A 24,464-nucleotide genomic window follows, 5' to 3' on the forward strand; every position below is an offset into this window, starting at 1 on the left:
AGGAACTACGTAGCAGCAGGTGTTGGGAGCACGGCAACTATACAGATGGACAAGCCCAAAGTACACTGACAGGACCCTATCTGGATTCTGGCTCATGACCCTGAGCTGGAGCTGCTTGGGTGAGGAAACAGGTTGCTGAAGTCGTAAGGTGGCATGGACGGGGCCGTGATGGGGCAAGGGAGTCTGCAGGCCCTGCCCGGCCTGCTCATCACACATCTCCTCCAGTCAGAGATGGGACCGTGGGCAGGATTCCACGTGCACTGGATGTGTGAATGGGGGCGCGGCCCTTGTGCTTAAGAGTGGCGCGTGACCCGGCTACAAAAGACACAGAGGCGGAAGCACTGCTGAGACCTTTATGTGTCTTTCCCCGTCACTCAGGCACACGGTGCCATCTGTCTGTGCGTCCACATCCACAGGCGATCCCCGGGGCAGCCTTTGTTCCTGTGCGGGAAAACCACACAGAATCCTTCGGCCATCACTGGCGCGGGAAGACCGCGCCCAGGCCGTGTCCTCCCTGGCCGGTTGCATGGTCTGCCCTCTTCACCGCATGCTCTGGACTGCCCCCCCGAGACTCTCACCCCAACAAGAATGCCCAGTCGCGCACTCAGCGGCAGGGGCACACCACCCAATGGTGGTGTCTCGGGCCACTCTGTGACCCATGGTGTCCCCAGTCATTGCACCGTGCCCTGAGAGGCCCCAGGACGTGAAAAGCGTGCTGCCTGGAGCCTGAGGCCACCAGAAGGTAGGTGGGATCGGCTGAAGGAGCCCTGGGCTTAGACAGGGACCCCGGGCCACAGGCTGCAGAGCAGGTGCAGCATGGCTGCGTACAAGTTTGTGTGGAGAGCTGGGGAGGGGGCGCGCGGTACGGCGGCCCACTGAGTGCTTCCGGGCCCCGGTAGGGGGGCGCCCAAATTGCCAGAGACAGGGAATCGCAGAAACGTGTTAAAGTATCCCGCTTTGGGTAAGCACTCCCTTGGCACAGGGGCCGGCCCCTGCCCTTTGAAATATCCCCGCGGACCACGTGGGGCCCTGGGGAACGTCCAGATGTCCTGAGCTTGACTTTTCCCTGCTGTTTCTCAGAGGAGTCTCCTGGGTGCAACCACTGACTGACCTGGGAACGCCTAGCCCCTGGGCTCCTCGGCAACGGGTCCTCTTGCAGCTCCCTCCAGTGGGGCCTTTGTACCCCTGAGGTAGTGCCTCAGGGGACTGGGCCACAGGTCCTCACTTATGAGCTGAAATGAAACAGCCCCTGCAAGCACTGTCCCTGACAGCTCCAAACACCCCGGGGCCTCCAGCATCGCCCTTTCTGACCATGGCCAGTGCAGCCTCACCTCAGCAATCTTGCCCGAGCCAGGAAGACTGTGCTCTGACAGCCAGTTGAAGAGGTTGACGCTGCTTGTGTCCTGCCTGCGGCTGGGAACTCCGCGTTCATAGTCCCAGAACCAGTCGACGGCAGTGGAACGAGTGGCCCGATAGCCTGAAGCGAAGGACCTGCCTGTGTGCTTTCCTACTGCCCGGTGTCCACACCGGTCTCCCACCCCACCCCTTCTCCTTGCCCTCCCACACCCGAGTCCAGCAACCCCACCTCACCTGCAAGGCTCACATGGTACTCCTTGATGATCACTTCATTCAGGAAGTAGGGGTTGCTCCGAAAGAAGAACTTCAGCCTGCAGCGGTGCTTCGGACCAACCAGTTCCTGCACCTGTGGAGACGTGGTGGGCGCAGGTGTCATCTGACCCAGCTGCCTGACTTTGCCTGCTGGCGGGAAGCACCCGCCTCCCCCTCCCTTCCTCCCTGTGCTCGGACCACTCCCGCCTGGAGCCCAGGCCCCCCACACCTGACTGCCCCTCTGCCACCCCAGTCTGACCTCCACAGTGAGCAAGTACTCAAGCATGTCTTCGTCTTGGTCACTGATGATGGCTGATATCTGGGGGTGGTTCTGAATCTGCTCTTTGGTCAAGAAGCCTTCAGAGCCAAGGCCACGCACAGCTGAGAGCCACGGATTTCGACTGAACCCGAAACAGAGACTGCCGAGGCCCTCCCACCTGGACTCCGCACGTGTGCCCTCTTGCTGTGCCCTCCCCGACTGCCTTTACTCACACTGGCTCCCCAGTCTGCTACCTCTGGGCTCATGTTCTCCTGAGGCTGCCTGCACTGCGACGGCAGGCGCCCCCTCCACTCCTTCCCAGACACCAGCCCTTCGGGAGGCTGTGCTGGCGCAGAGGACTCAGCGCTGAGGTCCTCTGCCCGTGCCCTTTCCCTGTCCCTTGGGGTCCCAGAGAAAGCAGTGCGCCTGTTCCGCAGAGACCGTGTCACCACGCAGTCGTTTCCAGACACCCCTGCGCTGCAGGAAGGCAGCGTTCCCCTTTGGAACTCCCCCAAACAGGCGGCTTGCCACCAAAAGGGTGTGTCTGCGCGTCTGTGTGTGTGCACGTGCCCGGAGAGGCTCGCCTGGGTGTGCCTAGGGAAGGAGGGTGGGAACAGGCTCTGTGGCCTGCCCCCAAACCTTCTTGGGACCTGCCGTCTGACAAGAACACGGGAAGGAAGGCATCAGGGAGGTGGGCGCGGGCCACGTGTCTCCTTCCCCGAGCCCCCTGGGCAAAGCTCTCCTCTGGGCTCTTGGGTTGTAGCAATGCGCCCCGGATATCTGCAGCGCGGGAATGGTGGCTGGTGCCCACACCTTCTGCTCTGACGGCCAGAGACAGCCCTTCCCTCCCTGCCCGGCCCTCCCTCTCCATGCCTCCCATCACCCGCCACGGCCCCTCTCCCCTGTCTTCCTATGCCTCTGCAGGTGCCAGGCTCTGTCCTCCGCGCACAACCCCCTCACAAGCCCGGACCCTCCTCCTCGCCCTCTCACCACAGCCGTCCTCCTCCACCATGCCAACCACCACCACACACAGCACGGGGAAGGATATGGCTTTGGCCCAGAAACCGGGGATGCGCTGGATGACGCTCCGCCTACGCTCCAGAATGGGCTTCCGCCGCTGGGCCGTGGCCAGCTTCACAGCAAGGTAGTCCCTGCGGCCTCGGGCACTCTCGGCGCTCAGCTGCCACTGCAGGGCCTCCAGCACCTCCAGTGGCGGCCGCGCGCTGCTCCCACCTGGCTTCTCCTCGGCCCTTAATGGGGCCTCTTCTGCAGCCGACTTCTGGCCTCCTGCCCCCACTTCCAGCACCTGCACGAGACCCCGCATGTCCAGCACCAACCCCGCCCGCAGCGCCACCCTCCACCCAGCCAGGCTCGCCCCCTCCAGCAGGCTCTGAGGGCCTGGGCTTCTGCATAGCATTCGCCCTTCCCTTGTAGCGATCCTTGGCCAGCCCTCCGCCACCTGGCCCCCAACGCCACCCCCGGCGGCCGCCACGGTCCCCTCGTGCTGCACTGCCTCGGCACCCCGGCAGCCCTGTCACCTGGAGGGCCCTGGCAGGGGCTGTGGTCACCCCCATAGCGCACGATGCACCGCCGATTGCGTGCCCAGCAGGACTCGCCATGTCTGCGGGCTCGGCGGCCGGGCAGCTGCCAAGGGGCACCGCCCTTATCCCTGCTCTGTCAGCATTCCTGGGGCCCTGGCGACCCCAGGTTCTGGCGGGATCCCGCGCGCGCGCCTGTACCTTTCAGTCGCCCCCTAGTGGAGAGGAAGACCAGGGATCAAGGAGCGGGCTGTCAGCCACGCCCAGCCTGCTCGCCTCCTCTGGGGTCCTCCAACCGAGGCTCCCCTGAGCGGCACACTCCTAGTCCCGCCTGTCAGCCCCCTCCCTTGCGCAGCTAACCCTCTCTCGCATCAAGGCGGTGCCCACGAAGTTCACTCTCTGACCTTTTGCGGCCCTTCCCTGGCCGTGGCCGTCTGCTGTGTGTTTCCTGCAGGTGCTAACTAGAGCTGCTCACTACCTCTTCACCTCTCCATGGCACCTTCCCAGGGTCCCTGGGTAAACCAAGGGAGAGAGGCACAGGGACGCGCGTCCTGGGAGCAGAGGCTATTCCTGGGAGGACAGCCCCTGCAAGGGGCCGGGGCCAGCCAGAGGGAAAGCCCGTGCCAGAAGAAGACTCTGGCCTCCCTTCAAGAGGGCAAAGAGCCAAGCAAAGGGTGCATTCAGTCTTTCTGTCCATGTGTCACCTTCTCCCTGTTCCCTCTTTCAGTCCCGCTCCCTGTCTGTCCTTGCGCCCGGCTCTCTGTCCCCTCCCCACCTGGGGATTCCAGTGAGCTACAGCAACACGCTGCCTTAAGTAGGCAAGGCAGCTCCTTCTTACGGGGTTGCTGCGTTTCACACAGCACCCATCTGGCCCTCTGCCCCAGTGACCCGTTCAGGTGTGGGAATGCCGTTGGGAACTCTGCGTCGCCAACTCTTTCTACCCTGCTTCGCTAAGGGAAAGATGGGCCCCAGGTGTCCCCATTTCAGGCTGCGTTGCTGAAAGAAACTAAGGCCTGCTGGCCCTCTGAGAGCAGGAGTGAAGGCAAGGGGTTCGTGACCGGTATGTCCCCCTCTCTTCAGCTACCCTGCATTTCTCACGCGCCCCTGCTCTCGAAAATCTGCCCTTGCTCACGGACATCTAACCCGTTCGTCGCAGGGGACTGGTGCCCGGGGCCGGTGGGCTCCACCGCTACCGGGAGCGGCAGGGCGAGTAACGGGAACCAAGGGAGTTCACGGGCAGAGCCAACGCCAGGCTGTGGGGTAGGTTTCCAGGGAAGGGTGCAGGAGTAGGAGTGTGAGGTGTGTGGTGGCCGGCCCGGGAGGCTGCTCAGGCCCTGCTGTGTGCAAGCAGGTGCCCGGGGCAGCGCCACGCAGCACTCAGTCACACCAAAGGGAGACGTGGAAATCCGTGTCAGCGCACGGAGGTCTTGCACACTGAAGCAGAATGTGCAACGGTGGGGCACACCCCGGAAACCAAAGTTGACGTTCCTGTCAAGTGAAGGTGCAGCCGTTCAAGCAAGGAGAGTGCACAGAGGCTGAAACACCTTGCGGTGTCACTGGGTAGCCTGCTGTGTGCACTCCACCCCAGGATGTTCGGCTTGATTCTGCCAGTGGGAAAATGAGATGGCCTTCCGTGAGGGTGGTGGTATGGGTGGACCTGTCATCACATGGCCATTATGAGGGTTGCACCTGTGCCGGGGGGTCGGCTGGGCTGCAAGTAAGGGGTGGGGGTCAGCCGTGGGGCTTGCAGACTGGGCAACATCTGGACCACCCTCCAGAGAACCCGTATCGTAGGCAGGATTGCATTCCTTCTGCGTGCAGGAGCAAAAGCCCGCAGGGCCATCGGCCGCTGACTGGGAGGGGCCCGTCCTGCCTGGCCCAGCTCGCCAAACCCTCGGGCTTCCCTGTGTCACCCAGGGTGGACGGAGTAACTAACCCTCACTCCCACGTAGGGGAGAGATCCCCAGCGGGGATGTTGATGGCCGGGCTCGTCCCCGAATCACTCAAACATTGCCCGAGTCTCGAATTCCCGGAAAGCTGTGCGCGCAATCTACGCTCTAAGATGTGCAGTCCATGTGCTTCTTTGCTCCTCGTCTCAAATGAATCCGAACACCGCACAGAGTGCATTTGTGGGTGATTTGCACATTGCATGCGGATCGAAGAGCCCAACCACAGGGTCCCTCACCCTGGCCTGTGCCCTGTGTAACTAACAGGAGCCCCGAGGGCGAAATGTCTTTCACAAAGGTGCAAGCCTCTAGGAATGAGAGAGCATGGCACCTGCAGCGCAGACCTCTTCGATGCCCTGCACCCTTGTGTTCAACACTTTCCTCCACAATGACCAGGGTTCCGTGGTGGTGGAGGGCGCAGGAGGCCCAGAAGCATGCCCGCGATGGCTGTGAGGATCTGAAGGGGGCACAGGAGGGACTCGAGGAACCTCTCATGCTTCCTACACATGTGTGGGAGTGGAGGTGGCAAGAGCATTGTGCAGGCCACCGATCAAGGGGTGGAAGGTGGGCCGCAGGGTGGGGTGGTTGGCCTGGAATGGGAGGTCAGGGTAGCGGAGTCACCGCAGCAGTATGAGTGCGGAGATACTCTGGGCACGCACGGTCCTTCGTCCAAGGCGGGCTTCGCCAGACAGAACCCGCTTTCTACTGCACCAACGAAGTGGTGCAGGCTGCCGTTTGCAATGGAACGGAGGCCCGCTCCGGGCTTCCCGTCTTACCCTGATGGCCTGGAGACCTGGGGTCCTGGGCTTTAGTCCTCCCTGTCTCGACGGGTCCAGGGAAGAATGAAATGGCCCATCTGTGGGTCACTCCTCCGCAGAGTGCCCTGCCAAGGGTGGTCTCCTCGCCAAGCTGCCCTTTCTCCTGCGCTTCTCCTGCCGCCAGCTTCCTCACACAGGACTGCAGAGGATTGGGCCACAGTCCACGGCAGACCCACTTGCAGAAGAAACAGAAAAGGTGAGGGGCCGGGGCCGAGCTCTCACCCAAATCCTAGACTGCTGGCTCACACACCAAGGATTTTCCCGGCATTGCCAGGGAGGCCTGACCTCCGCAATCCCGCCAGCACCCCACCCCCCCCCCCCGCCCCCCGCCGCCTCCCCCCGGCCAAGCTCTGGGATGGGGAACGACAGCAGTGAGGACTACGGCCGCACGTCCTTAGGGCTGCCCTAGCGGTGGGTCCAGCACCGCTGGGTGCTGGCGCGGGTCCTAGCGCTGCCTCCAGCGGAGAGGCTGGAGGCCTCTCATTGGTCATGCTCACGCCACCGAGTGGCCCGGCAAACGGACAGCCTAGACCGTCAGGAAGAAAGGCAGCTGGAAAGAGGGCCGCCTGCAACAAGTTCAACCCGCCGGCTTCTGCCAGCCATGCGGGGATCCTGCAAATATCAGGATGTCAGGGAGCCTACTGACATACGGCTTCACAATCACATCACAGAGGAAGTGGGACCAAGTGCCAAACAAGAGCAGGGTCTGGCCTCGCTCACCGCCTTTATCCACCTGCTGGGAAGAGTGGGCGCCCAGGGAGGAATCTCACTCCAGGTGCGTGCCATGTCCTGTTCCCGGGCACGGCGGCTGATCCTCCCCAGCTCCCTCCCTGCCCCGCCTTGCTCTACCCAGCCTCACCTTCAGATCGATCATGAGGTTTCCCCGTGTTCTTTTTCTCGCTCCCTGATCATGGCGGACAGCTCTAAGTGCTTGACAAACTGCTCTAGGTCAAGGAGCCTGCAGGCAGGGTCCTGAGCAGGGAGCGGCTAGGAAATGCAGTGTTTCTGGAGAACAGAGTGCCATCGCATCACCTCCGTTTTCCCCCTAGGCCCATGCCTTGTCCTCACAGGGCAACGGAGCCTACGGTGGCTCTCCTTTGCTCCATTCCTGTTGCTCCCGAGAGGGGGGTTCCTGGCCCTCAGAGCCCCCATGGGCAGCCGAGCCTCCTCTTCATCACGCCACACACTCCTGCCTCTGACTGAGCATGTGGAACCTCAAGGCGCCCTCCTGCAGCCTTACTCACACAAGAACCTGTGCAGTACGAGCCTCGGTGTGTGTCCTGGTCTGGACTGCACTGTTTCCATGGAGATGAGGCATGCCCTCAAAGCTCTGCATCTGCCTGTGGTGCCCACCCTGAGCTCTTCTGCACCATGTGGGAGCTCCGGAGCCCTTCTGGAAAATGCCCGTATCCTTTGCAAAGTAAGCCCGCTGATGCCTTACTCCGGGCCCTGCTCTGGCACCTTGTAGTCCCTGCGGTGCGGCCCCGAGGACTGCGCTTCGGCCCAGAATGCACACGTGCGCTGATGGACGTTGCTTCTGAGTTCCAGGTGGGACTTTCTCCTCTAAGAAGCCCCACACTCGAACCCAGAGAAGGCCCTGCTGGCTCGCTCATTCAAGGGCTCCATCTCCGCCTGCAGCGCCCCTGGAGGCTCCAGTGGCGTCCAGGTGCAGGGCCCCATGGGTCAAGGCCCAGCCTGCTCCTGTTTCGGTGAGTGCTGGCCTAGCCAATGTGCTTTGGCCTGGGCCCCGCCCTCGGGACCCTCCACCCGCCGGTCTCCCGGTGGGTCCCGCCGCTCTCCCGCACCAGCTGTCCCCCAGCAACCAATTGCCCCTGCAGCCTCTCCTCAGGGTGATTCTGCCCGTCCCTGCTCTCCCTCAGCAGAACTTCGTGTTACCCCACTCCTTCCACAAACAGAGTGTGAGCCTCTACTCGTCCTGCCTTCTTCTCACTTCTAGCTCTTGAAAACTCTCTCCCCCTACCACCGCTTCCACTTGCAGGCCCTACGCTTCTCTCACTGCTACTCCTTCTTGGCTCCCTACTGCAGCACAAGCTGCGCCTCCTCCAGCAACTGCTCTTCAGTCACCACCTCCTCCCTCCACACTTGCAGATTCCACCAGACATCCTTCCTTGCCACCAGCACTTCGCCCTAGGCCAAAACTGTCCCACTCGCATGAAGTCATCCACTTCGGCACCAACGTTGCCACTTCCACCTGTCCACGCTCTGGTCGCTGCTCTTGCTCGCACTGCTCAGCCCTCTAAGGTCCGTGTTTGGACCTCAGGCTCCTCATCGTCTTCAGGTGGTCTTCCGCCACCACCTCCTTCTGCGCGCGCAACACCAGCTCCTGTAACACCCGGACCCGCATTCCCGCTTCTTCCCCCAACCCCTAAGCTTCCACAGCTCCTCTCTCTCTCGTTTCCCCTCCTGGGCGTTCTGTTCCTCCTCCCACACTGATTGCTATTTTACCAGCACCTGCCTGCTCGCTCCCTACCTCCAGATCTCCTCTCCCACCCCCCAGCTGTTCCTCTGCTGACACATTTCCAAAGACCCTCCCCCACATGAACCAACCACACATCCAGTGCTAACTCCTTCCTTACCACCGTCACCTCGGGCACAACCTCTTCCCCAACTACCAGCCCCTCCTGCACCAAGTCCCCCAAGGTGCACTTCCCTCCTTCTCACAGGCCCTTCTCCACAAGCCTCCTCCGCAAGCGCTTCCTCCTCCATGCCTTCGGCTTCTGCCCAACGGCCTCACCCCGCTCTTCCATCTTTGCCTCCCTGCTCGTCCTCGGAATCCTCCTTCTGCACCACTTACCCGCCTCCCACCCCCTACCCCGTAGACTTACTCCTACTCCCACCGGAACTCCCTATCTGCACACTGCTACACTTCCAGGCATCGCCCTCCCCTTCATTACGGGGAACAACCACAGCCCTACTCCAAGGCCACCATGTCCCCTTCCACCAACACTTCATTCCCTCACCTCACCTCAGTCAGCTGCATGAGGTCCTCCAGATCAAACATTTCAGCGCTGCCTCCGCCCTCAGCCCTGGGGCATGGATTCCTGACACTCATCCTACAGGAACACGAAAGCGTCCCCTCCGGGCAGAACTGAAGCAGATCCTCTTATCTGCGACTGCACCTCGGAGCCCGGAGCCCGACACTCTCTGTCACATCAAGTGCCCATTTACAAGCAGAGGCAAAGGAAGGCGCCTGGGGAGTCCCTGAGTGCACACATGCAGCCTACCCGCTGCATAAACTTCGTCCTCAGTCGAGGAACTACGTAGCAGCAGGTGTTGGGAGCACGGCAACTATACAGATGGACAAGCCCAAAGTACACTGACAGGACCCTATCTGGATTCTGGCTCATGACCCTGAGCTGGAGCTGCTTGGGTGAGGAAACAGGTTGCTGAAGTCGTAAGGTGGCATGGACGGGGCCGTGATGGGGCAAGGGAGTCTGCAGGCCCTGCCCGGCCTGCTCATCACACATCTCCTCCAGTCAGAGATGGGACCGTGGGCAGGATTCCACGTGCACTGGATGTGTGAATGGGGGCGCGGCCCTTGTGCTTAAGAGTGGCGCGTGACCCGGCTACAAAAGACACAGAGGCGGAAGCACTGCTGAGACCTTTATGTGTCTTTCCCCGTCACTCAGGCACACGGTGCCATCTGTCTGTGCGTCCACATCCACAGGCGATCCCCGGGGCAGCCTTTGTTCCTGTGCGGGAAAACCACACAGAATCCTTCGGCCATCACTGGCGCGGGAAGACCGCGCCCAGGCCGTGTCCTCCCTGGCCGGTTGCATGGTCTGCCCTCTTCACCGCATGCTCTGGACTGCCCCCCCGAGACTCTCACCCCAACAAGAATGCCCAGTCGCGCACTCAGCGGCAGGGGCACACCACCCAATGGTGGTGTCTCGGGCCACTCTGTGACCCATGGTGTCCCCAGTCATTGCACCGTGCCCTGAGAGGCCCCAGGACGTGAAAAGCGTGCTGCCTGGAGCCTGAGGCCACCAGAAGGTAGGTGGGATCGGCTGAAGGAGCCCTGGGCTTAGACAGGGACCCCGGGCCACAGGCTGCAGAGCAGGTGCAGCATGGCTGCGTACAAGTTTGTGTGGAGAGCTGGGGAGGGGGCGCGCGGTACGGCGGCCCACTGAGTGCTTCCGGGCCCCGGTAGGGGGGCGCCCAAATTGCCAGAGACAGGGAATCGCAGAAACGTGTTAAAGTATCCCGCTTTGGGTAAGCACTCCCTTGGCACAGGGGCCGGCCCCTGCCCTTTGAAATATCCCCGCGGACCACGTGGGGCCCTGGGGAACGTCCAGATGTCCTGAGCTTGACTTTTCCCTGCTGTTTCTCAGAGGAGTCTCCTGGGTGCAACCACTGACTGACCTGGGAACGCCTAGCCCCTGGGCTCCTCGGCAACGGGTCCTCTTGCAGCTCCCTCCAGTGGGGCCTTTGTACCCCTGAGGTAGTGCCTCAGGGGACTGGGCCACAGGTCCTCACTTATGAGCTGAAATGAAACAGCCCCTGCAAGCACTGTCCCTGACAGCTCCAAACACCCCGGGGCCTCCAGCATCGCCCTTTCTGACCATGGCCAGTGCAGCCTCACCTCAGCAATCTTGCCCGAGCCAGGAAGACTGTGCTCTGACAGCCAGTTGAAGAGGTTGACGCTGCTTGTGTCCTGCCTGCGGCTGGGAACTCCGCGTTCATAGTCCCAGAACCAGTCGACGGCAGTGGAACGAGTGGCCCGATAGCCTGAAGCGAAGGACCTGCCTGTGTGCTTTCCTACTGCCCGGTGTCCACACCGGTCTCCCACCCCACCCCTTCTCCTTGCCCTCCCACACCCGAGTCCAGCAACCCCACCTCACCTGCAAGGCTCACATGGTACTCCTTGATGATCACTTCATTCAGGAAGTAGGGGTTGCTCCGAAAGAAGAACTTCAGCCTGCAGCGGTGCTTCGGACCAACCAGTTCCTGCACCTGTGGAGACGTGGTGGGCGCAGGTGTCATCTGACCCAGCTGCCTGACTTTGCCTGCTGGCGGGAAGCACCCGCCTCCCCCTCCCTTCCTCCCTGTGCTCGGACCACTCCCGCCTGGAGCCCAGGCCCCCCACACCTGACTGCCCCTCTGCCACCCCAGTCTGACCTCCACAGTGAGCAAGTACTCAAGCATGTCTTCGTCTTGGTCACTGATGATGGCTGATATCTGGGGGTGGTTCTGAATCTGCTCTTTGGTCAAGAAGCCTTCAGAGCCAAGGCCACGCACAGCTGAGAGCCACGGATTTCGACTGAACCCGAAACAGAGACTGCCGAGGCCCTCCCACCTGGACTCCGCACGTGTGCCCTCTTGCTGTGCCCTCCCCGACTGCCTTTACTCACACTGGCTCCCCAGTCTGCTACCTCTGGGCTCATGTTCTCCTGAGGCTGCCTGCACTGCGACGGCAGGCGCCCCCTCCACTCCTTCCCAGACACCAGCCCTTCGGGAGGCTGTGCTGGCGCAGAGGACTCAGCGCTGAGGTCCTCTGCCCGTGCCCTTTCCCTGTCCCTTGGGGTCCCAGAGAAAGCAGTGCGCCTGTTCCGCAGAGACCGTGTCACCACGCAGTCGTTTCCAGACACCCCTGCGCTGCAGGAAGGCAGCGTTCCCCTTTGGAACTCCCCCAAACAGGCGGCTTGCCACCAAAAGCGTGTGTCTGCGCGTCTGTGTGTGTGCACGTGCCCGGAGAGGCTCGCCTGGGTGTGCCTAGGGAAGGAGGGTGGGAACAGGCTCTGTGGCCTGCCCCCAAACCTTCTTGGGACCTGCCGTCTGACAAGAACACGGGAAGGAAGGCATCAGGGAGGTGGGCGCGGGCCACGTGTCTCCTTCCCCGAGCCCCCTGGGCAAAGCTCTCCTCTGGGCTCTTGGGTTGTAGCAATGCGCCCCGGATATCTGCAGCGCGGGAATGGTGGCTGGTGCCCACACCTTCTGCTCTGACGGCCAGAGACAGCCCTTCCCTCCCTGCCCGGCCCTCCCTCTCCATGCCTCCCATCACCCGCCACGGCCCCTCTCCCCTGTCTTCCTATGCCTCTGCAGGTGCCAGGCTCTGTCCTCCGCGCACAACCCCCTCACAAGCCCGGACCCTCCTCCTCGCCCTCTCACCACAGCCGTCCTCCTCCACCATGCCAACCACCACCACACACAGCACGGGGAAGGATATGGCTTTGGCCCAGAAACCGGGGATGCGCTGGATGACGCTCCGCCTACGCTCCAGAATGGGCTTCCGCCGCTGGGCCGTGGCCAGCTTCACAGCAAGGTAGTCCCTGCGGCCTCGGGCACTCTCGGCGCTCAGCTGCCACTGCAGGGCCTCCAGCACCTCCAGTGGCGGCCGCGCGCTGCTCCCACCTGGCTTCTCCTCGGCCCTTAATGGGGCCTCTTCTGCAGCCGACTTCTGGCCTCCTGCCCCCACTTCCAGCACCTGCACGAGACCCCGCATGTCCAGCACCAACCCCGCCCGCAGCGCCACCCTCCACCCAGCCAGGCTCGCCCCCTCCAGCAGGCTCTGAGGGCCTGGGCTTCTGCATAGCATTCGCCCTTCCCTTGTAGCGATCCTTGGCCAGCCCTCCGCCACCTGGCCCCCAACGCCACCCCCGGCGGCCGCCACGGTCCCCTCGTGCTGCACTGCCTCGGCACCCCGGCAGCCCTGTCACCTGGAGGGCCCTGGCAGGGGCTGTGGTCACCCCCATAGCGCACGATGCACCGCCGATTGCGTGCCCAGCAGGACTCGCCATGTCTGCGGGCTCGGCGGCCGGGCAGCTGCCAAGGGGCACCGCCCTTATCCCTGCTCTGTCAGCATTCCTGGGGCCCTGGCGACCCCAGGTTCTGGCGGGATCCCGCGCGCGCGCCTGTACCTTTCAGTCGCCCCCTAGTGGAGAGGAAGACCAGGGATCAAGGAGCGGGCTGTCAGCCACGCCCAGCCTGCTCGCCTCCTCTGGGGTCCTCCAACCGAGGCTCCCCTGAGCGGCACACTCCTAGTCCCGCCTGTCAGCCCCCTCCCTTGCGCAGCTAACCCTCTCTCGCATCAAGGCGGTGCCCACGAAGTTCACTCTCTGACCTTTTGCGGCCCTTCCCTGGCCGTGGCCGTCTGCTGTGTGTTTCCTGCAGGTGCTAACTAGAGCTGCTCACTACCTCTTCACCTCTCCATGGCACCTTCCCAGGGTCCCTGGGTAAACCAAGGGAGAGAGGCACAGGGACGCGCGTCCTGGGAGCAGAGGCTATTCCTGGGAGGACAGCCCCTGCAAGGGGCCGGGGCCAGCCAGAGGGAAAGCCCGTGCCAGAAGAAGACTCTGGCCTCCCTTCAAGAGGGCAAAGAGCCAAGCAAAGGGTGCATTCAGTCTTTCTGTCCATGTGTCACCTTCTCCCTGTTCCCTCTTTCAGTCCCGCTCCCTGTCTGTCCTTGCGCCCGGCTCTCTGTCCCCTCCCCACCTGGGGATTCCAGTGAGCTACAGCAACACGCTGCCTTAAGTAGGCAAGGCAGCTCCTTCTTACGGGGTTGCTGCGTTTCACACAGCACCCATCTGGCCCTCTGCCCCAGTGACCCGTTCAGGTGTGGGAATGCCGTTGGGAACTCTGCGTCGCCAACTCTTTCTACCCTGCTTCGCTAAGGGAAAGATGGGCCCCAGGTGTCCCCATTTCAGGCTGCGTTGCTGAAAGAAACTAAGGCCTGCTGGCCCTCTGAGAGCAGGAGTGAAGGCAAGGGGTTCGTGACCGGTATGTCCCCCTCTCTTCAGCTACCCTGCATTTCTCACGCGCCCCTGCTCTCGAAAATCTGCCCTTGCTCACGGACATCTAACCCGTTCGTCGCAGGGGACTGGTGCCCGGGGCCGGTGGGCTCCACCGCTACCGGGAGCGGCAGGGCGAGTAACGGGAACCAAGGGAGTTCACGGGCAGAGCCAACGCCAGGCTGTGGGGTAGGTTTCCAGGGAAGGGTGCAGGAGTAGGAGTGTGAGGTGTGTGGTGGCCGGCCCGGGAGGCTGCTCAGGCCCTGCTGTGTGCAAGCAGGTGCCCGGGGCAGCGCCACGCAGCACTCAGTCACACCAAAGGGAGACGTGGAAATCCGTGTCAGCGCACGGAGGTCTTGCACACTGAAGCAGAATGTGCAACGGTGGGGCACACCCCGGAAACCAAAGTTGACGTTCCTGTCAAGTGAAGGTGCAGCCGTTCAAGCAAGGAGAGTGCACAGAGGCTGAAACACCTTGCGGTGTCACTGGGTAGCCTGCTGTGTGCACTCCACCCCAGGATGTTCGGCTTGATTCTGCCAGTGGGAAAATGAGATGGCCTTCCGTGAGGGTGGTGGTATGGGTGGACCTGTCATCACATGGCCATTATGAGGGTTGCACCTGTGCCGGGGGGTCGGCTGGGCTGCAAGTAAGGGGTGGGGGTCAGCCGTGGGGCTTGCAGACTGGGCAACATCTGGACCACCCTCCAGAGAACCCGTATCGTAGGCAGGATTGCATTCCTTCTGCGTGCAGGAGCAAAAGCCCGCAGGGCCATCGGCCGCTGACTGGGAGGGGCCCGTCCTGCCTGGCCCAGCTCGCCAAACCCTCGGGCTTCCCTGTGTCACCCAGGGTGGACGGAGTAACTAACCCTCACTCCCACGTAGGGGAGAGATCCCCAGCGGGGATGTTGATGGCCGGGCTCGTCCCCGAATCACTCAAACATTGCCCGAGTCTCGAATTCCCGGAAAGCTGTGCGCGCAATCTACGCTCTAAGATGTGCAGTCCATGTGCTTCTTTGCTCCTCGTCTCAAATGAATCCGAACACCGCACAGAGTGCATTTGTGGGTGATTTGCACATTGCATGCGGATCGAAGAGCCCAACCACAGGGTCCCTCACCCTGGCCTGTGCCCTGTGTAACTAACAGGAGCCCCGAGGGCGAAATGTCTTTCACAAAGGTGCAAGCCTCTAGGAATGAGAGAGCATGGCACCTGCAGCGCAGACCTCTTCGATGCCCTGCACCCTTGTGTTCAACACTTTCCTCCACAATGACCAGGGTTCCGTGGTGGTGGAGGGCGCAGGAGGCCCAGAAGCATGCCCGCGATGGCTGTGAGGATCTGAAGGGGGCACAGGAGGGACTCGAGGAACCTCTCATGCTTCCTACACATGTGTGGGAGTGGAGGTGGCAAGAGCATTGTGCAGGCCACCGATCAAGGGGTGGAAGGTGGGCCGCAGGGTGGGGTGGTTGGCCTGGAATGGGAGGTCAGGGTAGCGGAGTCACCGCAGCAGTATGAGTGCGGAGATACTCTGGGCACGCACGGTCCTTCGTCCAAGGCGGGCTTCGCCAGACAGAACCCGCTTTCTACTGCACCAACGAAGTGGTGCAGGCTGCCGTTTGCAATGGAACGGAGGCCCGCTCCGGGCTTCCCGTCTTACCCTGATGGCCTGGAGACCTGGGGTCCTGGGCTTTAGTCCTCCCTGTCTCGACGGGTCCAGGGAAGAATGAAATGGCCCATCTGTGGGTCACTCCTCCGCAGAGTGCCCTGCCAAGGGTGGTCTCCTCGCCAAGCTGCCCTTTCTCCTGCGCTTCTCCTGCCGCCAGCTTCCTCACACAGGACTGCAGAGGATTGGGCCACAGTCCACGGCAGACCCACTTGCAGAAGAAACAGAAAAGGTGAGGGGCCGGGGCCGAGCTCTCACCCAAATCCTAGACTGCTGGCTCACACACCAAGGATTTTCCCGGCATTGCCAGGGAGGCCTGACCTCCGCAATCCCGCCAGCACCCCACCCCCGCCCCCCGCCCCCCGCCGCCTCCCCCCGGCCAAGCTCTGGGATGGGGAACGACAGCAGTGAGGACTACGGCCGCACGTCCTTAGGGCTGCCCTAGCGGTGGGTCCAGCACCGCTGGGTGCTGGCGCGGGTCCTAGCGCTGCCTCCAGCGGAGAGGCTGGAGGCCTCTCATTGGTCATGCTCACGCCACCGAGTGGCCCGGCAAACGGACAGCCTAGACCGTCAGGAAGAAAGGCAGCTGGAAAGAGGGCCGCCTGCAACAAGTTCAACCCGCCGGCTTCTGCCAGCCATGCGGGGATCCTGCAAATATCAGGATGTCAGGGAGCCTACTGACATACGGCTTCACAATCACATCACAGAGGAAGTGGGACCAAGTGCCAAACAAGAGCAGGGTCTGGCCTCGCTCACCGCCTTTATCCACCTGCTGGGAAGAGTGGGCGCCCAGGGAGGAATCTCACTCCAGGTGCGTGCCATGTCCTGTTCCCGGGCACGGCGGCTGATCCTCCCCAGCTCCCTCCCTGCCCCGCCTTGCTCTACCCAGCCTCACCTTCAGATCGATCATGAGGTTTCCCCGTGTTCTTTTTCTCGCTCCCTGATCATGGCGGACAGCTCTAAGTGCTTGACAAACTGCTCTAGGTCAAGGAGCCTGCAGGCAGGGTCCTGAGCAGGGAGCGGCTAGGAAATGCAGTGTTTCTGGAGAACAGAGTGCCATCGCATCACCTCCGTTTTCCCCCTAGGCCCATGCCTTGTCCTCACAGGGCAACGGAGCCTACGGTGGCTCTCCTTTGCTCCATTCCTGTTGCTCCCGAGAGGGGGGTTCCTGGCCCTCAGAGCCCCCATGGGCAGCCGAGCCTCCTCTTCATCACGCCACACACTCCTGCCTCTGACTGAGCATGTGGAACCTCAAGGCGCCCTCCTGCAGCCTTACTCACACAAGAACCTGTGCAGTACGAGCCTCGGTGTGTGTCCTGGTCTGGACTGCACTGTTTCCATGGAGATGAGGCATGCCCTCAAAGCTCTGCATCTGCCTGTGGTGCCCACCCTGAGCTCTTCTGCACCATGTGGGAGCTCCGGAGCCCTTCTGGAAAATGCCCGTATCCTTTGCAAAGTAAGCCCGCTGATGCCTTACTCCGGGCCCTGCTCTGGCACCTTGTAGTCCCTGCGGTGCGGCCCCGAGGACTGCGCTTCGGCCCAGAATGCACACGTGCGCTGATGGACGTTGCTTCTGAGTTCCAGGTGGGACTTTCTCCTCTAAGAAGCCCCACACTCGAACCCAGAGAAGGCCCTGCTGGCTCGCTCATTCAAGGGCTCCATCTCCGCCTGCAGCGCCCCTGGAGGCTCCAGTGGCGTCCAGGTGCAGGGCCCCATGGGTCAAGGCCCAGCCTGCTCCTGTTTCGGTGAGTGCTGGCCTAGCCAATGTGCTTTGGCCTGGGCCCCGCCCTCGGGACCCTCCACCCGCCGGTCTCCCGGTGGGTCCCGCCGCTCTCCCGCACCAGCTGTCCCCCAGCAACCAATTGCCCCTGCAGCCTCTCCTCAGGGTGATTCTGCCCGTCCCTGCTCTCCCTCAGCAGAACTTCGTGTTACCCCACTCCTTCCACAAACAGAGTGTGAGCCTCTACTCGTCCTGCCTTCTTCTCACTTCTAGCTCTTGAAAACTCTCTCCCCCTACCACCGCTTCCACTTGCAGGCCCTACGCTTCTCTCACTGCTACTCCTTCTTGGCTCCCTACTGCAGCACAAGCTGCGCCTCCTCCAGCAACTGCTCTTCAGTCACCACCTCCTCCCTCCACACTTGCAGATTCCACCAGACATCCTTCCTTGCCACCAGCACTTCGCCCTAGGCCAAAACTGTCCCACTCGCATGAAGTCATCCACTTCGGCACCAACGTTGCCACTTCCACCTGTCCACGCTCTGGTCGCTGCTCTTGCTCGCACTGCTCAGCCCTCTAAGGTCCGTGTTTGGACCTCAGGCTCCTCATCGTCTTCAGGTGGTCTTCCGCCACCACCTCCTTCTGCGCGCGCAACACCAGCTCCTGTAACACCCGGACCCGCATTCCCGCTTCTTCCCCCAACCCCTAAGCTTCCACAGCTCCTCTCTCTCTCGTTTCCCCTCCTGGGCGTTCTGTTCCTCCTCCCACACTGATTGCTATTTTACCAGCACCTGCCTGCTCGCTCCCTACCTCCAGATCTCCTCTCCCACCCCCCAGCTGTTCCTCTGCTGACACATTTCCAAAGACCCTCCCCCACATGAACCAACCACACATCCAGTGCTAACTCCTTCCTTACCACCGTCACCTCGGGCACAACCTCTTCCCCAACTACCAGCCCCTCCTGCACCAAGTCCCCCAAGGTGCACTTCCCTCCTTCTCACAGGCCCTTCTCCACAAGCCTCCTCCGCAAGCGCTTCCTCCTCCATGCCTTCGGCTTCTGCCCAACGGCCTCACCCCGCTCTTCCATCTTTGCCTCCCTGCTCGTCCTCGGAATCCTCCTTCTGCACCACTTACCCGCCTCCCACCCCCTACCCCGTAGACTTACTCCTACTCCCACCGGAACTCCCTATCTGCACACTGCTACACTTCCAGGCATCGCCCTCCCCTTCATTACGGGGAACAACCACAGCCCTACTCCAAGGCCACCATGTCCCCTTCCACCAACACTTCATTCCCTCACCTCACCTCAGTCAGCTGCATGAGGTCCTCCAGATCAAACATTTCAGCGCTGCCTCCGCCCTCAGCCCTGGGGCATGGATTCCTGACACTCATCCTACAGGAACACGAAAGCGTCCCCTCCGGGCAGAACTGAAGCAGATCCTCTTATCTGCGACTGCACCTCGGAGCCCGGAGCCCGACACTCTCTGTCACATCAAGTGCCCATTTACAAGCAGAGGCAAAGGAAGGCGCCTGGGGAGTCCCTGAGTGCACACATGCAGCCTACCCGCTGCATAAACTTCGTCCTCAGTCGAGGAACTACGTAGCAGCAGGTGTTGGGAGCACGGCAACTATACAGATGGACAAGCCCAAAGTACACTGACAGGACCCTATCTGGATTCTGGCTCATGACCCTGAGCTGGAGCTGCTTGGGTGAGGAAACAGGTTGCTGAAGTCGTAAGGTGGCATGGACGGGGCCGTGATGGGGCAAGGGAGTCTGCAGGCCCTGCCCGGCCTGCTCATCACACATCTCCTCCAGTCAGAGATGGGACCGTGGGCAGGATTCCACGTGCACTGGATGTGTGAATGGGGGCGCGGCCCTTGTGCTTAAGAGTGGCGCGTGACCCGGCTACAAAAGACACAGAGGCGGAAGCACTGCTGAGACCTTTATGTGTCTTTCCCCGTCACTCAGGCACACGGTGCCATCTGTCTGTGCGTCCACATCCACAGGCGATCCCCGGGGCAGCCTTTGTTCCTGTGCGGGAAAACCACACAGAATCCTTCGGCCATCACTGGCGCGGGAAGACCGCGCCCAGGCCGTGTCCTCCCTGGCCGGTTGCATGGTCTGCCCTCTTCACCGCATGCTCTGGACTGCCCCCCCGAGACTCTCACCCCAACAAGAATGCCCAGTCGCGCACTCAGCGGCAGGGGCACACCACCCAATGGTGGTGTCTCGGGCCACTCTGTGACCCATGGTGTCCCCAGTCATTGCACCGTGCCCTGAGAGGCCCCAGGACGTGAAAAGCGTGCTGCCTGGAGCCTGAGGCCACCAGAAGGTAGGTGGGATCGGCTGAAGGAGCCCTGGGCTTAGACAGGGACCCCGGGCCACAGGCTGCAGAGCAGGTGCAGCATGGCTGCGTACAAGTTTGTGTGGAGAGCTGGGGAGGGGGCGCGCGGTACGGCGGCCCACTGAGTGCTTCCGGGCCCCGGTAGGGGGGCGCCCAAATTGCCAGAGACAGGGAATCGCAGAAACGTGTTAAAGTATCCCGCTTTGGGTAAGCACTCCCTTGGCACAGGGGCCGGCCCCTGCCCTTTGAAATATCCCCGCGGACCACGTGGGGCCCTGGGGAACGTCCAGATGTCCTGAGCTTGACTTTTCCCTGCTGTTTCTCAGAGGAGTCTCCTGGGTGCAACCACTGACTGACCTGGGAACGCCTAGCCCCTGGGCTCCTCGGCAACGGGTCCTCTTGCAGCTCCCTCCAGTGGGGCCTTTGTACCCCTGAGGTAGTGCCTCAGGGGACTGGGCCACAGGTCCTCACTTATGAGCTGAAATGAAACAGCCCCTGCAAGCACTGTCCCTGACAGCTCCAAACACCCCGGGGCCTCCAGCATCGCCCTTTCTGACCATGGCCAGTGCAGCCTCACCTCAGCAATCTTGCCCGAGCCAGGAAGACTGTGCTCTGACAGCCAGTTGAAGAGGTTGACGCTGCTTGTGTCCTGCCTGCGGCTGGGAACTCCGCGTTCATAGTCCCAGAACCAGTCGACGGCAGTGGAACGAGTGGCCCGATAGCCTGAAGCGAAGGACCTGCCTGTGTGCTTTCCTACTGCCCGGTGTCCACACCGGTCTCCCACCCCACCCCTTCTCCTTGCCCTCCCACACCCGAGTCCAGCAACCCCACCTCACCTGCAAGGCTCACATGGTACTCCTTGATGATCACTTCATTCAGGAAGTAGGGGTTGCTCCGAAAGAAGAACTTCAGCCTGCAGCGGTGCTTCGGACCAACCAGTTCCTGCACCTGTGGAGACGTGGTGGGCGCAGGTGTCATCTGACCCAGCTGCCTGACTTTGCCTGCTGGCGGGAAGCACCCGCCTCCCCCTCCCTTCCTCCCTGTGCTCGGACCACTCCCGCCTGGAGCCCAGGCCCCCCACACCTGACTGCCCCTCTGCCACCCCAGTCTGACCTCCACAGTGAGCAAGTACTCAAGCATGTCTTCGTCTTGGTCACTGATGATGGCTGATATCTGGGGGTGGTTCTGAATCTGCTCTTTGGTCAAGAAGCCTTCAGAGCCAAGGCCACGCACAGCTGAGAGCCACGGATTTCGACTGAACCCGAAACAGAGACTGCCGAGGCCCTCCCACCTGGACTCCGCACGTGTGCCCTCTTGCTGTGCCCTCCCCGACTGCCTTTACTCACACTGGCTCCCCAGTCTGCTACCTCTGGGCTCATGTTCTCCTGAGGCTGCCTGCACTGCGACGGCAGGCGCCCCCTCCACTCCTTCCCAGACACCAGCCCTTCGGGAGGCTGTGCTGGCGCAGAGGACTCAGCGCTGAGGTCCTCTGCCCGTGCCCTTTCCCTGTCCCTTGGGGTCCCAGAGAAAGCAGTGCGCCTGTTCCGCAGAGACCGTGTCACCACGCAGTCGTTTCCAGACACCCCTGCGCTGCAGGAAGGCAGCGTTCCCCTTTGGAACTCCCCCAAACAGGCGGCTTGCCACCAAAAGCGTGTGTCTGCGCGTCTGTGTGTGTGCACGTGCCCGGAGAGGCTCGCCTGGGTGTGCCTAGGGAAGGAGGGTGGGAACAGGCTCTGTGGCCTGCCCCCAAACCTTCTTGGGACCTGCCGTCTGACAAGAACACGGGAAGGAAGGCATCAGGGAGGTGGGCGCGGGCCACGTGTCTCCTTCCCCGAGCCCCCTGGGCAAAGCTCTCCTCTGGGCTCTTGGGTTGTAGCAATGCGCCCCGGATATCTGCAGCGCGGGAATGGTGGCTGGTGCCCACACCTTCTGCTCTGACGGCCAGAGACAGCCCTTCCCTCCCTGCCCGGCCCTCCCTCTCCATGCCTCCCATCACCCGCCACGGCCCCTCTCCCCTGTCTTCCTATGCCTCTGCAGGTGCCAGGCTCTGTCCTCCGCGCACAACCCCCTCACAAGCCCGGACCCTCCTCCTCGCCCTCTCACCACAGCCGTCCTCCTCCACCATGCCAACCACCACCACACACAGCACGGGGAAGGATATGGCTTTGGCCCAGAAACCGGGGATGCGCTGGATGACGCTCCGCCTACGCTCCAGAATGGGCTTCCGCCGCTGGGCCGTGGCCAGCTTCACAGCAAGGTAGTCCCTGCGGCCTCGGGCACTCTCGGCGCTCAGCTGCCACTGCAGGGCCTCCAGCACCTCCAGTGGCGGCCGCGCGCTGCTCCCACCTGGCTTCTCCTCGGCCCTTAATGGGGCCTCTTCTGCAGCCGACTTCTGGCCTCCTGCCCCCACTTCCAGCACCTGCACGAGACCCCGCATGTCCAGCACCAACCCCGCCCGCAGCGCCACCCTCCACCCAGCCAGGCTCGCCCCCTCCAGCAGGCTCTGAGGGCCTGGGCTTCTGCATAGCATTCGCCCTTCCCTTGTAGCGATCCTTGGCCAGCCCTCCGCCACCTGGCCCCCAACGCCACCCCCGGCGGCCGCCACGGTCCCCTCGTGCTGCACTGCCTCGGCACCCCGGCAGCCCTGTCACCTGGAGGGCCCTGGCAGGGGCTGTGGTCACCCCCATAGCGCACGATGCACCGCCGATTGCGTGCCCAGCAGGACTCGCCATGTCTGCGGGCTCGGCGGCCGGGCAGCTGCCAAGGGGCACCGCCCTTATCCCTGCTCTGTCAGCATTCCTGGGGCCCTGGCGACCCCAGGTTCTGGCGGGATCCCGCGCGCGCGCCTGTACCTTTCAGTCGCCCCCTAGTGGAGAGGAAGACCAGGGATCAAGGAGCGGGCTGTCAGCCACGCCCAGCCTGCTCGCCTCCTCTGGGGTCCTCCAACCGAGGCTCCCCTGAGCGGCACACTCCTAGTCCCGCCTGTCAGCCCCCTCCCTTGCGCAGCTAACCCTCTCTCGCATCAAGGCGGTGCCCACGAAGTTCACTCTCTGACCTTTTGCGGCCCTTCCCTGGCCGTGGCCGTCTGCTGTGTGTTTCCTGCAGGTGCTAACTAGAGCTGCTCACTACCTCTTCACCTCTCCATGGCACCTTCCCAGGGTCCCTGGGTAAACCAAGGGAGAGAGGCACAGGGACGCGCGTCCTGGGAGCAGAGGCTATTCCTGGGAGGACAGCCCCTGCAAGGGGCCGGGGCCAGCCAGAGGGAAAGCCCGTGCCAGAAGAAGACTCTGGCCTCCCTTCAAGAGGGCAAAGAGCCAAGCAAAGGGTGCATTCAGTCTTTCTGTCCATGTGTCACCTTCTCCCTGTTCCCTCTTTCAGTCCCGCTCCCTGTCTGTCCTTGCGCCCGGCTCTCTGTCCCCTCCCCACCTGGGGATTCCAGTGAGCTACAGCAACACGCTGCCTTAAGTAGGCAAGGCAGCTCCTTCTTACGGGGTTGCTGCGTTTCACACAGCACCCATCTGGCCCTCTGCCCCAGTGACCCGTTCAGGTGTGGGAATGCCGTTGGGAACTCTGCGTCGCCAACTCTTTCTACCCTGCTTCGCTAAGGGAAAGATGGGCCCCAGGTGTCCCCATTTCAGGCTGCGTTGCTGAAAGAAACTAAGGCCTGCTGGCCCTCTGAGAGCAGGAGTGAAGGCAAGGGGTTCGTGACCGGTATGTCCCCCTCTCTTCAGCTACCCTGCATTTCTCACGCGCCCCTGCTCTCGAAAATCTGCCCTTGCTCACGGACATCTAACCCGTTCGTCGCAGGGGACTGGTGCCCGGGGCCGGTGGGCTCCACCGCTACCGGGAGCGGCAGGGCGAGTAACGGGAACCAAGGGAGTTCACGGGCAGAGCCAACGCCAGGCTGTGGGGTAGGTTTCCAGGGAAGGGTGCAGGAGTAGGAGTGTGAGGTGTGTGGTGGCCGGCCCGGGAGGCTGCTCAGGCCCTGCTGTGTGCAAGCAGGTGCCCGGGGCAGCGCCACGCAGCACTCAGTCACACCAAAGGGAGACGTGGAAATCCGTGTCAGCGCACGGAGGTCTTGCACACTGAAGCAGAATGTGCAACGGTGGGGCACACCCCGGAAACCAAAGTTGACGTTCCTGTCAAGTGAAGGTGCAGCCGTTCAAGCAAGGAGAGTGCACAGAGGCTGAAACACCTTGCGGTGTCACTGGGTAGCCTGCTGTGTGCACTCCACCCCAGGATGTTCGGCTTGATTCTGCCAGTGGGAAAATGAGATGGCCTTCCGTGAGGGTGGTGGTATGGGTGGACCTGTCATCACATGGCCATTATGAGGGTTGCACCTGTGCCGGGGGGTCGGCTGGGCTGCAAGTAAGGGGTGGGGGTCAGCCGTGGGGCTTGCAGACTGGGCAACATCTGGACCACCCTCCAGAGAACCCGTATCGTAGGCAGGATTGCATTCCTTCTGCGTGCAGGAGCAAAAGCCCGCAGGGCCATCGGCCGCTGACTGGGAGGGGCCCGTCCTGCCTGGCCCAGCTCGCCAAACCCTCGGGCTTCCCTGTGTCACCCAGGGTGGACGGAGTAACTAACCCTCACTCCCACGTAGGGGAGAGATCCCCAGCGGGGATGTTGATGGCCGGGCTCGTCCCCGAATCACTCAAACATTGCCCGAGTCTCGAATTCCCGGAAAGCTGTGCGCGCAATCTACGCTCTAAGATGTGCAGTCCATGTGCTTCTTTGCTCCTCGTCTCAAATGAATCCGAACACCGCACAGAGTGCATTTGTGGGTGATTTGCACATTGCATGCGGATCGAAGAGCCCAACCACAGGG

The 24,464-nt window shown here is 62.3% G+C and overlaps 3 protein-coding genes across 3 annotated transcripts; all 3 read right to left on the reverse strand.

The window, feature by feature from the left end:
* Positions 1-1,118: 1,118 nt before the first annotated feature.
* On the reverse strand, positions 1,119-2,747 carry LOC139440604 (testis-specific Y-encoded protein 1-like). The gene is made up of 5 exons (XM_071220435.1): positions 2,507-2,747; positions 1,868-1,989; positions 1,591-1,702; positions 1,332-1,477; positions 1,119-1,232 (listed from the first exon to the last, which is right to left on the reverse strand). Exons 1-5 carry the CDS (start codon positions 2,745-2,747, stop codon positions 1,122-1,124), a joined length of 732 nt encoding a protein of 243 aa, XP_071076536.1. The 3' UTR covers positions 1,119-1,121.
* Positions 2,748-10,559: 7,812 nt separating this feature from the next.
* On the reverse strand, positions 10,560-12,632 carry LOC139440605 (testis-specific Y-encoded protein 1-like). The gene is made up of 5 exons (XM_071220436.1): positions 12,299-12,632; positions 11,309-11,430; positions 11,032-11,143; positions 10,773-10,918; positions 10,560-10,673 (listed from the first exon to the last, which is right to left on the reverse strand). The coding sequence occupies exons 1-5, from the start codon at positions 12,630-12,632 to the stop codon at positions 10,563-10,565; spliced, it is 825 nt and encodes a 274-aa protein (XP_071076537.1). The 3' UTR covers positions 10,560-10,562.
* Positions 12,633-20,000: 7,368 nt separating this feature from the next.
* LOC112303991 (testis-specific Y-encoded protein 1) lies at positions 20,001-22,073 on the reverse strand. The gene is made up of 5 exons (XM_024559577.3): positions 21,740-22,073; positions 20,750-20,847; positions 20,473-20,584; positions 20,214-20,359; positions 20,001-20,114 (listed from the first exon to the last, which is right to left on the reverse strand). The coding sequence occupies exons 1-5, from the start codon at positions 22,071-22,073 to the stop codon at positions 20,004-20,006; spliced, it is 801 nt and encodes a 266-aa protein (XP_024415345.3). The 3' UTR covers positions 20,001-20,003.
* Between the last annotated feature and the right edge of the window lie 2,391 nt (positions 22,074-24,464).

The sequence above is a fragment of the Desmodus rotundus genome, chromosome Y (genome assembly GCF_022682495.2).
Source record: "Desmodus rotundus isolate HL8 chromosome Y, HLdesRot8A.1, whole genome shotgun sequence".
NCBI lineage: Eukaryota > Metazoa > Chordata > Mammalia > Chiroptera > Phyllostomidae > Desmodus > Desmodus rotundus.

Excerpts from the sequence above, each read along its gene's own strand:
- LOC139440604 (XM_071220435.1), bottom strand. The coding sequence starts at position 2,747 with ATGGGAGGCATGGAGAGGGAGGGCCGGGCAGGGAGGGAAGGGCTGTCT. Across the intron at positions 1,990-2,506 it reads AGACGGCAGGTCCCAAGAAG|CTGTGCGTGGCCTTGGCTCT; the intron begins GTTTGGGGGCAG and ends CGTGGCTCTCAG. Across the intron at positions 1,478-1,590 it reads GTACCATGTGAGCCTTGCAG|GCTATCGGGCCACTCGTTCC; the intron begins GTGAGGTGGGGT and ends CCTTCGCTTCAG.
- LOC139440605 (XM_071220436.1), bottom strand. The coding sequence starts at position 12,632 with ATGCGGGGTCTCGTGCAGGTGCTGGAAGTGGGGGCAGGAGGCCAGAAG. Across the intron at positions 10,919-11,031 it reads GTACCATGTGAGCCTTGCAG|GCTATCGGGCCACTCGTTCC; the intron begins GTGAGGTGGGGT and ends CCTTCGCTTCAG. Across the intron at positions 10,674-10,772 it reads GCTCGGGCAAGATTGCTGAG|CTCATAAGTGAGGACCTGTG; the intron begins GTGAGGCTGCAC and ends GTTTCATTTCAG.
- LOC112303991 (XM_024559577.3), bottom strand. The coding sequence starts at position 22,073 with ATGCGGGGTCTCGTGCAGGTGCTGGAAGTGGGGGCAGGAGGCCAGAAG. Across the intron at positions 20,585-20,749 it reads AGTACTTGCTCACTGTGGAG|GTGCAGGAACTGGTTGGTCC; the intron begins GTCAGACTGGGG and ends ACGTCTCCACAG. Across the intron at positions 20,115-20,213 it reads GCTCGGGCAAGATTGCTGAG|CTCATAAGTGAGGACCTGTG; the intron begins GTGAGGCTGCAC and ends GTTTCATTTCAG.